We start from the raw sequence: 13,538 nt of genomic DNA, 5'->3' as shown, positions 1-13,538 counted from the left end.
ACCAATCTTAAACCCATGCTCCCACCCCATCACTCTCCAGCAAACTTACCCTTATATTCTGGTTTGGGGGTATTAAAAGCTCATATTCAAAACCCTTGCTTTTGATATCAAACTCTTTATTTCTTCTAAAATCTTGCTCCATCAGTGGCTATTCCTTTATCCTCTATCTCTATACTATCCCTCTTTACTGCACCTGATAATAAACTAACTCATGTCTTTTCAAGAAAATAAGGACAAACAAAACTCCCTAACTCTATCTCTTTCTGCCTTACCTCTCCTCACCTAAGCCAAGATTCTTAAAAGAACAGTCTTCACAGTTTATTTCCTTGCTTTTTATATACTTCTTAACCCACTGTAATCTATCTACAGTGCTCCCATAACTGCTGAAATTACTTCACCAAACATCATTAACAATCTCTACACATTGCCAAGTCTAACAGCTACCTTTCCATCCTTATCTATCCAGGCCTTTCCATTGTATTTTGCATTGTTAATCACACTTCTTCCTCTTGACACATTTAATTCCTTAGCTTTCATCATACTATCCTTTCTTGATTCTCCTACCTCTAAGATTATTCCTGCTGCTCTCACTTTGAATACTAATGCTCCCCACAGGATGATTTATCAATCCTTTTTCCTTTCTATATGTTCTCACTAGACCGAAAGGGGGGACACTTAAACCAGGCAAGAAGTCCAGGAGACTTCATGGTTTTTGCATTTCTAAATTATACTATATGCTGATAGCTTCCAAATGTCCAGCCCTGATCTCTTCTTTGAGCTTTGCAATCATAGCCAGCTAATAGGACATTCTTTGTTTGAATATTTAACAGGCACTGCAAACCCAATATGTCTAAAACTAACACATGATTTCCCTCCTTAAAATGGCTCTTCCTCCTATATTCTCTCTCTTGGTATCTAACCAAGAAATTTCACTCATCTTTGATTCTTCACTCCTACCATTCCCTCATATCCATTTAACCAAATCCTGTCAATTTGTTCTCTTAAAAGATTTCTTAATGTCTCATTCTCTACCTTTACTATTTCTACCCCAGTTCAGGAACTCATAATCTCTTCCTGTACTTCTTCAGTACCTCTTTCCTCATCACTCTGATATTAACCCTGGCCCCCTCAATCTTTCTCTATAACACATCCAAGAATGATCTAATATACAAGTCTGATCATTTCACTACCCTCTTCCTCTTTAAAATAGTTTTTCAACCCATGTAATAAAAATACTTTCTTCACCATAGCATACAATACCTTCTTTGACCTGGCCCATATTAACCAGTGCCTGCCACTTGCTAGTTAGAACTTTATACTTTGGACTAGCAAACAATTTTCAGTTTCCTGCATACCCTATACTGTATCATGCCATTGTGTGTCTTTGTGCACTTCCTTCCCACCATTTTTTGCTTGGTTCTTGCTTAGCCTTCAACACTCAGCTTGGACATTAACTTCTCCATAGTGTCTTCTCTAAACCCTCCACATGAGATAAATGCTTCTTGTTAATATTTCCATAGAATTATCTTTATCACTTCATTAATACTTTATATAATTATCTATTTAAATATCTGTCACCTCTACTAAATTATGAACTTGTTGAAGATCTATTATCTAGCATAGGACATCTAATGCACTGGTTTAAATATTTTCTGTAGAGTTAAATTGAGTAATTATTCAGATTGATTCTTATTTTTACACTGCAGTTAAAAATACTGCAATAAATGATTACACAAATGACATTAAAATTATTTTTCTTATAATAGGTCCTAAGATGAAAGATTACTGGGTCTAAAGATACAAATAGTTCTTATGACTCTTCAATAATTTGTTTGTTATTTTTAACTTAAGAGACCAAGAGGCAACTGTTCAAGAGTTTTCACAGTATAAATTCACATTTGGAATTTTTTTTCATGACATTTGACTAATATGATTTACTTCATAACCAATAACCAATGCCTATAAGAATGAGACTAAATAATGAATTTGTACAGTAACCATAACTAATGTTCTACCGGTAGCTCAATCTCAACAATACTAGTTTTAGACCACAATTAAGAGGTACACAGAGACTTTTTAAAAGATAGAGGACATATTAATTGATTGATAAAACATCAATAATTTCCTGCCACTGGAGCAGGGGAAGCTATATGACAAATTTTTGGAAATGGCCAGAAAGAAATCCACAGTATTAAAGAAATACCTCAAACACAAAAGTCTCCATGAAGCGATCCCATTCAAGGGAAAAACAAAGGTAACACCAGCTATATTTTTGATAACACTCTAAGACAAGGATTGACAAATTGTGGCTATGGGCCAGATTCAGCCCTCCAGCTCTTTATGTAAAATAAAGTTGTACTGGAACCTAGCATGCTCATTCCTTTATGGTCTATGGCTGCTCTTACACCGCAATGGTAGAGTTGATTAATTACAACAGAGACTATGTGGCCACAAAGTCTAAAATGTTTTATTATTTGGCTCTATAGAAAAAGTCTGGCAACTCCTACTCCAAATTATTAGAAACCCATTCTTGTCCCCAGTAGGTTCTCACAGATTCCTAGCTCTCCTAGTTAGCATTTTCTGATCTAGCTAGAAATAAAAAATCCTCTCTGACATGGTCTGACTCAAATAAAGAGGTAAATGGTTTTAGAAATAAAGAAAAAAAAAAGCATAAAATGAAAGAAAAGTTAGTGAATAATCAGGATGGATAAAGTCTGTGCAGAGGGAGGAAGGGGATTGTTAATGTTGAGAGTGTTGCAGAGAGTAGATGACAAAGTGATTAAAACAACTATATAAGTATTGAAGGAAGACCAGAAAAACCAAAAGAAGCAAATTAAGACAGTAAATAGGAAAATCAAACTATTTAAAAAATATCGAAAATAAGCACATTTAACATATAAAATCTACTAGCACCAATCCTTTAAGAAAGGCTTCTGTTTACCTATCCAAACAGGCAAACAATCCAGATTTTCCTCCTACTGCACAAAGTACTTTGGGAGCACAGCGAGGTCTTGTCATCAAGACTGTCTGATGTGAGAGTCTGTGTTCAGGCATAAAGTGGTACTTTAGGGCTTCATTCAAAAGATGTTTACAAGTGCGATCATCACGAATAAGATGATTTGCTTCATACAGTCTAGTGAGAAACTTAACACTCAGCAATGGTAATCGCACACTGTTTAGTAGCTGCGCTAAGTATTTCTGGCGTTCTTGTACATCATACTTGATCCAAGACTCAAGTGCATAAAAAACAGTCTCTTCAGTAGCTACATTCAAACAGTCATTGGAAACAATTTCATCCAAATCAGCATGTGTAAGCTCAAAAAACTCTTCAGTCTGACAAACGGCTTCAAAATTCTGGCATATATATTTAGTGGCTGCCAAATAAAGGTCATGACAACCATACGTCTCTGCAAAACGAGAGATTCCAATACAGTTACCAGGATCAAGTTGGCTTTCAAGAAATGCACAACATTCTTTCAGGACAAGTTTAATCTGGAGTAGGTTCGCTGCTGGAAGGAGAGATTCAACTGTGTCCTGAGAAATAAAAACAGTCCCTGTATAGGCATACTCCACAATGGCCTGGAGAGCAGTTTCATCAATGCACTGAAACTCAACCTCACTGTTCTCTTTTTCAGAAAGGTTTCCAGTGAACATAGCTTTGAAATATGGGCTGATACTGGCAAGTACCACTTTGTGAGCATGGATTTTAACATCACCTACTCGAAGAATGATGTCACAGAGTTCGTGATGTTGACGAAGAAGATTCAAGCCCTGCAGAAGCTGTTCAGAATGTAAGTGCGTTAAGTTAGCAAGCATGTAGGTCGGGGATGTGTGGTCCATCTACAGAAAAACAGAAAGCACAGTTATTTCAAAAACAGTCTTGCCAATATGATTCCTTTTTCAAACAGTACAAAATAGATAAGATTTGTTGTTTATTTGCCTGTTTTAAAATACTTTATGCTAAATACTAAACAAAAGACTTTTGAGTTAGAAGGAATGTTAACAACCATACAATTCAACTCCTTTATTATAAATATAGGAAACAGAGTCGCAGAGGTTATGTGATATGCCCCAAACCACAAAGGTCTCAACAAAGGACTTTTGGATCAGAATTGTGCCTACTTTTCTATTTCTCTTCATTAAATTGTAGTCTATCACTGAACAAAAATGCAAATGTGAAAAAAAATTCTTATAAGAAAAATAGTTTTGGAACAACGCTATTAGCCATTTGGTTATTTTCTCAATATTAATACCAATGCCTGCCAATCTATTAAAAGGAAGATTTAATTGTTAAGCAATTTCATGTTAACTCACATACTTTACCCAAAGATTCAATAATTACTCTTATAAAGGATGCTGAATTTAACAAAAGTATCACTGCTGTCAATTAATTCAATGACAACAAAAAAATCAATGTAACACAATCTGATGTTTTATCATGAGGATAATAAGGCTCACTTACTAATCAAGACCTTATCTCTCAACTCTTGATCATAACTTTAGATCATATCCACTCAATCTACTTGCCCTTTGTGCTCCTGGAAAATGAAAAAGAATAAACAGGGAAGAAGAAAAGAAAAGAAAAAGAAGGAATAAGGACTGTGGTAGGCTCAGTAATGGCTCCCCAAAAAAAACATGCACATCCCAAACCCTTGAAGCTCTGAAAGTTACTTTATATGATAAAAAAAAAAACTCTGCAGATATGATTAAGGATTTTGATACAAGGGGATTATACCTGAATTACCCAAATGAGTCCTAAATGCAATCAAATGTATCTTATAAGAAAAAGGCAGAAGGAAGTTCAACACAGACAAAAGAGAAGGTAATGTGACCACAGAGGCAGAGGCCAGAGTGATTTAGCCACAAACTGTGCAATAGTGGCAGCCACCAGACGCTGCAGGAGGCAAGGTACAGAGTCTCCCTTAGAGCCTCCAGAGGGAGCACAGCTGTGCCAACAATTTATCTCAGCCTAGTGATGTAATTTCAAATTCTGGCCTCCTAACTATGAGAGAATAAACTTCTGTTGTTTTAAGCAAGTGGGTTTATGACAATTTGTTACAACAGCCATAATAAATTAATACATGGATACTTCAGAATGAATCCTAGCAGCTGCTAAGAATAGAACGTAAGACATTTATACAATCAATATGACCTATTTTTTTCCTATCTCATTCACATCTGAAATAGAGGTTATAGGGACAATAAAAAAGATCAAATAAATTAAAACATTCTGAACATGATTAAATAAATATTGGTTGAACTGGGAGAAGAGTATAGCACTTCATTCCTATGTATTTTTAGGTGGAAATATTCAAATACTGAAAGCTTTATCATCAAGAACTTCATCATTTCACACATTTCAACTGAATTTTATATCTATTAACAGATTATGTTAACATGGCTACCTTACAGCTGATATCACCAACCTTCACTTCTCATCACCTGCCAGAATAATTCCCAATCATGGTCCAAACAAATCTCAAAAAACTTCTGGGTCTTCCAGTAAGTACTTTATTCCAGAACAGAACATTGGTTAGAAGACAGCAACAAGAAGACATAGTTTAGATCTGGATTTGTTGTTTATTTACTATAGCACTAACCTTTTAAACCTATTTAACTTCTTTTAGCCTCAGTTTAATGGAAAAAGTCAGTAACTGGACTAAAAAGTGAAAAATGAACAACAGGAAAGGCATGTAGAGATAGGAAATAAGTTATGGGATTAAGAAAGTAGCTCTATGTACTTTATATCCAGTGAACTTTACCTCCTCTCATCTTCATTTTCCTTATCTGCAAAATGAGGTCATAGAAATACCTGAACTACATACTTCACAAGGTTTTCGGAAATCCAATCAGATAATGCACTTTAAAACACAATAAACTGTAAGAGTTACAAGTGTAAGGTCCTATGGTGAGGCAACAGAGATTAAACAGTATCAGTGAAGAACAGGGACCTTGGAAATATAATGAGTTTTAGTTGTAACTGGGTCTCATACTGCTATATAGAATTGGTATATTTCCTTATCTAAGTATTAATTTTTTCATTCATAAAATAAGAATACCTCCCAGCTATCTCAGAAGGTTACATGAAAATGGTTTTGTAAAGTGTAAAGTTCCACACAACTTGAGGTACTATGAATACAGCACTTAAGTCTTATTTTATTAAATTTGGCCCCACTTTCACTAATTCCCATTCTTTCCACAATGAACTGTCACTCCAATAATGCTCATGTAATTACTATAACTCTACACAGATACTTTCTGGCATACACCATATGCCAGATTTTGTCTATACTCTTTCTCTTCTCTCATAATCTTTTCATCCAATTCAAATTCTCATAAGGCTGAGGGGTCAAAATTAACTTCACCTGGAAGTCTATAAACATTTAAGCACTAAATTCCTTTACATGCAAATTAATTTCATATTATGTGCTGTTTTACGAAACATACCCCTCTCAACTCTCATTTGCCTGACTTAACAAGGAGAATGTTAATAAGACTAAAAAGGATGGGAAATGGACATAGAAAAAAGAAAAAGAAGGAAGTGAAAAAGGAAATCTAGCTAATGCAATGAGAAATAAAATGTACACAGATTTGAAAGAAATAAAACTGTACTTGTTGACAGAGGACATGATTATCTGTGTAGAAAATCTGAAAGAACCAAAAAAAAAACCCCTCCTGGAACTAATACACAATTATATAGTAAGGTTTAAAGAGGCAAGATTAATATACAAAGGTCAATCACTTTCTTTTGTACAGCAATGAACAAGTAGAATTTGAAATTAAAGGCATAATACCAATTACAGTAACACCTAAATAGTGAAATACTTAGAATATAGATCTAACAAAATATGTGTATGATCTGTATGAGGAACACTATAAAATTCTAATGCAAGAAATAAAAGAACTAACTAAATACATGGAGACACAGTCTATGTTCAGGACACGAAGACTCAATATTGCCAAGATGTCAGTTCCTTGTGAGTTAAACTATGGATTCAATGAAATCCCAATCAAAATTCCAGCTAAATTATTTGTGGACATGAAAACTGATCCTAAAGTTTATATGGAGAAGCAAAAGGCCCAAAATAGCCAAATCAATAATAATAAAAAAGAACAAAGTTGAAAGACTGACATTACCCAACTTCAAGAAGCACTATAAAGCTACAGAAATAAAGACAGTGAAGATACAGGTGAAAAAACAGACAAATAGACCAGTGGAACAGAACAGAGAGCCTCAAAACAGACCCACATAAATACAGTCAACTGATTTTTAACAAAGCAGCAAAGGTAATATAATGAAGGAAAGATAGTGCCATATCAAATGGCTGTCCACATGTAAAAAACTGAATCTAGACACAGACCTTATTACATCTTTCACAAAAGTGCATTCAGAATGGATCACACACCTAAAATTAAAATGTGACACTATAAAAACAAGAAAAAGCTAGATGAACTTGTGTATGGCAATGACTTTTAGATACAGCACAAAAGCAAAATCCATGAGAGAAAGAATTGATAATCTGGATGTCACTAAAAAACAAAAAACAAAAACAAAAATACTTCTCAGGGAGAATGAAAAGATAAGCCACATACTGGGAGAACATATTTGCCTGGTAAAGGACTGTTATTCAAAATAATGAACTCTTAAAACTCAACAATAAGAAAATGAACAACCTGATTTAAAAATGGATAAAATACCTTAACAGACACCTCACTGGAGAAGACAGACATATGGGAAGTCAGCATATGAAAAGATGTTCAGTATCATATGTCTTTAGAGAACTGCATATTAAAACAACAAAGGTAACGAAAGTTAAAGGGTAGAGAGAGGACTAACGATGGCAGAGTGAAAGGTGAGACAGAGGCCTCCTATTAAACTGCATATAATATAAAAGTATAATTAATACAACTAATCCTGAGAGAGCAACAGGAAAGAAGGCTGCACCAGACTGCATACACCTGGAGAAAAGAACAGACCTCACGGAACAGGGGACCTAAGCCCTTCCCCCACTCCAGTTCACCGGCAGGAGGAAGAGAAATGGAAGGGGGAGGGAGTGGAGGCCTGAGACTGCTGAACACCTACCTCTGGAGACCTGCTCTGGGAGCATAAACCTACACTACAAGGTGCTCTGATGATAAGGGGGGTTGAAAAGCTAAGACAGCAAAATACCTGGAGAGATGGAGATTCCAGCTGCTTGTGGAAAACAGGAATCCATATCCAGCTGCTCTGGGACAAAAGAAAGGCAGGCAGTCTAAGAGACTTCCAAACAGTGAGAGAGCTTCTAAAGGTGCAAGGACTGCACAGAGCTTACTGATCAGCAAAAAGGACAGGTAGACAAAATAGTCCGGGTGCACTCTGCCCAGCACTTTGGGAACTTTCATGATCTTCAGATGCTCCAGCCCCATGGCTGGCTACGTAGCTCCAACACCCACCTCCGTGATACGCGGCCTCCTGCACCTTCCTCCCAGCCAGCCCACAACTGACAAATAAACCAGCAAACCCTGCCCTGGCGTCAGGCCAGCCAGAGGGAAGCCCTGTGTACAGTAGCTACAAACGCAAACATAGAAGCTTACACCTGTGTGCGTGGCCCACTGGTTCAGGCAGTGGAGACAGGCATAGCAGATGGGAAGCAGGAAAGAGCTCTTTCCTCCCTGCAGGCCAATGAATCGCTCCCGAGCGACCCCCGACATTGCTCCAGGGGCTGAGCAGCTCCAGAGATGGACCTTCTGGGCATGAGAGAGTGCCATATACAAATATGAAACATCAAAGAAACCTGGTCCAAAGCAAAATCATACATATATCAGACACAGAGTCAAATGAAACTGATCTCATGAATTTTCTTGAAAGAGATTTCAAAATAAAAATCATAAAACATGCCCATGGAGGTACAGAAAAATATTTAAGAACTCAGGAATGAATTCCAGTCAGAGATCCAATCATTAAGGAACATAGTATCAGAAATGAAATGTACAATGTAAGGTTTTAAAAGCAGGTTAGACACGGTGAAGGAGAGGATAAGTGAAATAGAAATTACAGAAGAGGAATACAAAGAAGTTGAGGTACAGAGAGAAAAAAGTATCTCTAAGAATGAAAGAATATTGAGAGAACTGTGTGACCAATCCAAACAGAACAATATTAGTATGATAGGGGTACCAGAAGAAGAAGAGAGAAAACAAAGGATAGAAAGTGTCTCTGAGGAGGTAATTGCTGAAAACTTCCTCAATCTCGGGAAGGAGATAGTCTCTCAGGCTATGAAAGTGCACAGATCTCCAAATCCAAAGGACCTAAGGAAGACATCATCAAGACATACAATAAATAAAATGGCAAAGATTAAGGACAAAGACAGAGGACTAAACATAGCCAGAGAGAGAAATAAGATCACATAAAAAGGAAAGCCCGAAAGGAAAATCCCATCAGGCTACCATCAGATTTCTCAGCAGAAACCTTATAGGCCAGAAGGGAGTGGCATGATATATTTAATCCAATGAAGCAGAAGGCGCTCAAAGCAAAAATACTTTATCCGGAAATATTATCTTATAAATTTGAAGAAGGGATTAAAAATTTTCCAGATAAGAAAAAGCTAAGAGAGGATCACGGGAAGATGGTGGCGTGATTAGTTCAGAGGAAATCCCTCACCAAAACATATGTATTTATGAAAATACAATAAATACAACTATTACTAAAAGAGACACCAGTAGATGTAGTACAACAGCCAGGATACATCTACATCTGCGAGAACTCAGAATCACACGAAGGGGGTAAGATACAAGCCGCGGCCAGGAGGGACCCAAACACTCCCCCACCCCAAAACTCAGCGGGAAGAAAGGAGTCAGAACGGGGAGGGAGTGAAAGCCCAGGACTGCAAAACAACCAGCTCTAGAAATCCGCACCCGGAACGCAGACACAAGGTGCACGGGGTGCTGGATATTAGAGAAACGGAAAAGCAAAACCTGTGGGCAGGTCCCCGCAACTGGCGCCCCTGAGACAAAAGAAAAGTGAGTGCTTTCTGCAAGTCTTAAAGAGTCAGGGACCCCATAGCTGGACGAAGTTGTCCTGGCAGCTGTGAATACCGGGGAAACATAGGCGCCCTAAATGGAGGCAGTGCAGCTCTGAAGCCCCTCACGGGACTAGGCAGTCTGCCAGTCGTTCCTCCAACTGGAGCAGACCCCGACACACGGGCACAGTAGCAGGAGAGTGGGAGTGCGCGCTGGGGGCGGAAGCGCTGGAAGGAACCAAGAGTAGATCCGTGCACCACAGGAGACGCTTGTGCTAGCCTGCAGCAGCGCGACTGAACAGCCTGGGTGCCGCTTGCACGCACCGGCGGCAGTGAAGCCAGAGCCCAGTAGAAGCCTGTGCAGAAGAGCCCCGCGTGCACTGGCAGCAGAGCCAGAGGGAGCAGGCGCACACCCAGGAGCCAACCGGAATCACAGCCCAATGCACAGCCGCCCAGGCCAGACCCAAAAGCCGCTGCTGCCACACAGCTGCCCAGCAGGGTCGCCAATAGCACAGAGGAGCACACCTGGTGTGCCTGCCACTCCCCGCAGGGCTCCGCGCTGCTCTGATGGACACCCAGCCAAAAACAGCTTAGGAGATTAACCCGGTGGTTGCTCCAGGAGTGCAGGTAGCAGTCACAGGCAGTGGAGAAGGGCAAGGCATCCTGCAAGCAGGAAAGGACTTTCTTCTCCCAGCTGACACACCCACAATCTGCCTACAGCCACTACAATCACCATGAAAAGGCAAAAAAATCTGGTCCAGACCACAATAGTTACACCTGAGAAAGGATCTGCAGAGGCAGACCCAACCAGCCTCCCTGAAAAATAATTCAAAATAAAAATCATAAACATGCTGACAGAGCTGAAGAGAAATATGCAAGAGCTAAGGGATGAAGTCCGGAGGGAGATTATAGACGTTCGGAGGGAGATCACAGACGTCCAGAGGGAGATTACAGAAGTGAAACAAACTCTGGAAGGACTTATAAGCAGAATGGATAAGATGCAAGGGGCCATTGATGAAATAGAAACCAGAGAACAGGAATGCATAGAAGCTGATGCAGAGAGAGATAAAAGGATATCCAGGAATGAAACAATATTAAGAGAACTGTGTGACCAATCCAAAAGGAACAATATCAGCATTATAGGGGTACCAGAGGAAGAAGAGAGAGAAAAAGGGATAGAAAGTGTCTTTGAAGAAATAATTGCTGAGAACTTCCCCAATCTGGGGGAGGAAATAGTTGCTCAGACTACGGAGGCACACAAAACTCCCGAGAGACGGGATCCAAAGAGGTCATCATCAAGACACATAAAAATTACAGTGGCAAAGATCAAGGACAGGGAAAGAGTATTAAAGGCAGCCAGAGAGAGTAAAAAGGTCACCTACAGAGGAAAACCCATGAGGCTATCATCAGACTTCTCAACAGAAACCTTAGAGGCCAGAAGAGAATGGCATGATATATTTAATGCAATGAAACAGAAGGGCCTTGAACCAAGGATACTGTATCCAGCACGATTATCATTTAAATATGAAGGAGGGATTAAACAATTCCCAGACAAGCAAAAGTTCAGGGAATTTGCCTTCCACAAACCACCTCTACAGGGTATCTTAGAGGGACTGCTCTAGATGGGAGCACTCCTAAAAAGAGCACAGAACAAAACACCCAACATATGAAGAATGGAGGAACAAAAACAATGGAAAGAAATAATCATCAGACTATGTTTATAACAGCTCAATAAGCGAGTGAGGTCAGACAGTAAGGCAGTAAACAAGCTAACCTTGAACCTTTGGTAACCACAAATCTAAAGCCTGCAATGGCAATAAGTACATACTTTCAATAATCACCCTAAATGCAAATGGACTGAATGCACCAATCAAAAGACACAGAGTAATAGAATGGATAAAAAAGCAAGACCCATCTATATGCTGCTTACAAGAGACTCAACTCAAACCCAAAGACATGCACAGATTAAAAGTCAAGGGTTGGGGAAAGATATTTCACGCAAACAACAGAGAGAAAAAAGCAGCTGTTGCAATACCAGTATTAGACAAAATAGACTTCAAAATAAAGAAAGTAACAAGAGATAAAGAAGGACATTACATAATGATAAAGGTCTCAGTCCAACAAGAGGATATAACCATTATAAACATATATGCACCCAATACAGGAGAACCAATATATGTGAAACAAATACTTAAAGAATTAAAGAAGGAAATAGAAAGCAATGCATTCATTTTGGGAGAATTTAACACACCACTCACCCCAAAGGACAGATCCACCAGACAGAAAATAAGTAAGGACACAGAGGAACTGAACAACACACTAGAACAGATGGACCTAATAGACATCTATAGAACTCTACATCCAAAAGTAACAGGATACACATTCTCCTCAAGTGCACATGGAACATTCCCAGAATAGACCACATACTAGGCCAGAAAGAGAACCTCAGTAAATTCCAAAAGATTGAAATCCTACCAGCCAACTTTTCAGACCACAAAGGTATAAAACTAGAAATAAATTGTACAAAGAAAGCAAAAAGGCTCAAAAACACACGGAAGCTTAACAACATGCTCCTAAATAATCAATGGATAAATGATCAAATTAAAATGGAGATCAAGAAATATATGGAAACAAATGACAACAATAAAACAAAACCCTAACTTCTGTGGGACGCAGCAAAAGCAGTCATAAGAGGAAAGTATATAGCAATCCAGGCATATTTAAAGAAGGAAGAACAATCCCAAATGAATAGTATAATGTCACAATTATCGAAGTTGGAAAAAGAAGAACAACTGAGACCTAAGGTCAACAGACGGAGGGACATAATAAAGATCAGAGAAGAAATAAATAAAATTGAGAAGAATAAAACAATAGAAAAAAATCAATGAAACCAACAGCTGGTTCCTCCAGAAAATAAACAAAATAGATAAGCCTCTAGCCAGACTTATTAAGGGAAAAAGAGAGCCAACACACATCAACAGAATTAGAAACAAGAAAGGAAAAATCACAACGGACCCCATAGAAATACAAAGAATTATTAGAGAATACTATGAAAACCTATATGCTAAGAAGCTGGAAAACCAAGAAGAAATGGACAACTTCTTAGAAAAATACAACCTTCCAAGACTGACCCATTAAGAAACAGAAAATCTAAACAGACCAATTACCAGCAACAAAATTGAATTGGTAATCAAAAAACTACCAAAGAACAAAACCCCTGGGCCAGATGGATTTACATCAGAATTTTATCAGACATACAGAGAACACATAACACTCATTCTCCTTAAAGTTTTCCAAAAAATAGAAGAGGAGGGAATACTCCCAAACTCATTCTATGAAGCCAACATCACCCTAATACCAAAACCAGGCAAAGACACCACCAAAAAAGAAAACTACAGACAAATATCCCTGATGAACGTAGACACAAAAATACACAACAAAATATTAGCAAATGAAATTCAAAAATACATCAAGAGGATCATACACCATGACCAAGTGGGATTCATCCCAGGGATGCAAGGATGGTACAACATTCGAAAATCC

General features: G+C 38.3%; 1 protein-coding gene across 3 annotated transcripts in view; it reads right to left on the bottom strand.

The window, feature by feature from the left end:
• Positions 1–13,538, bottom strand: part of KLHL28 (kelch like family member 28) — a 38,535-nt gene that overhangs the window by 13,504 nt on the left and 11,493 nt on the right. For all 3 annotated transcript variants that reach the window (XM_036881354.2, XM_036881352.2, XM_036881351.2), the window contains exon 2: positions 2,942–3,840. In XM_036881354.2, coding sequence (XP_036737249.1) covers positions 2,942–3,840 — 899 coding nt within the window. The remainder of the gene's footprint in view (positions 1–2,941; positions 3,841–13,538) is intronic.

The sequence above is a fragment of the Manis pentadactyla genome, chromosome 11 (assembly GCF_030020395.1).
Source record: "Manis pentadactyla isolate mManPen7 chromosome 11, mManPen7.hap1, whole genome shotgun sequence".
NCBI lineage: Eukaryota > Metazoa > Chordata > Mammalia > Pholidota > Manidae > Manis > Manis pentadactyla.
This window is presented reverse-complemented; position numbering and strand designations above follow the sequence as displayed.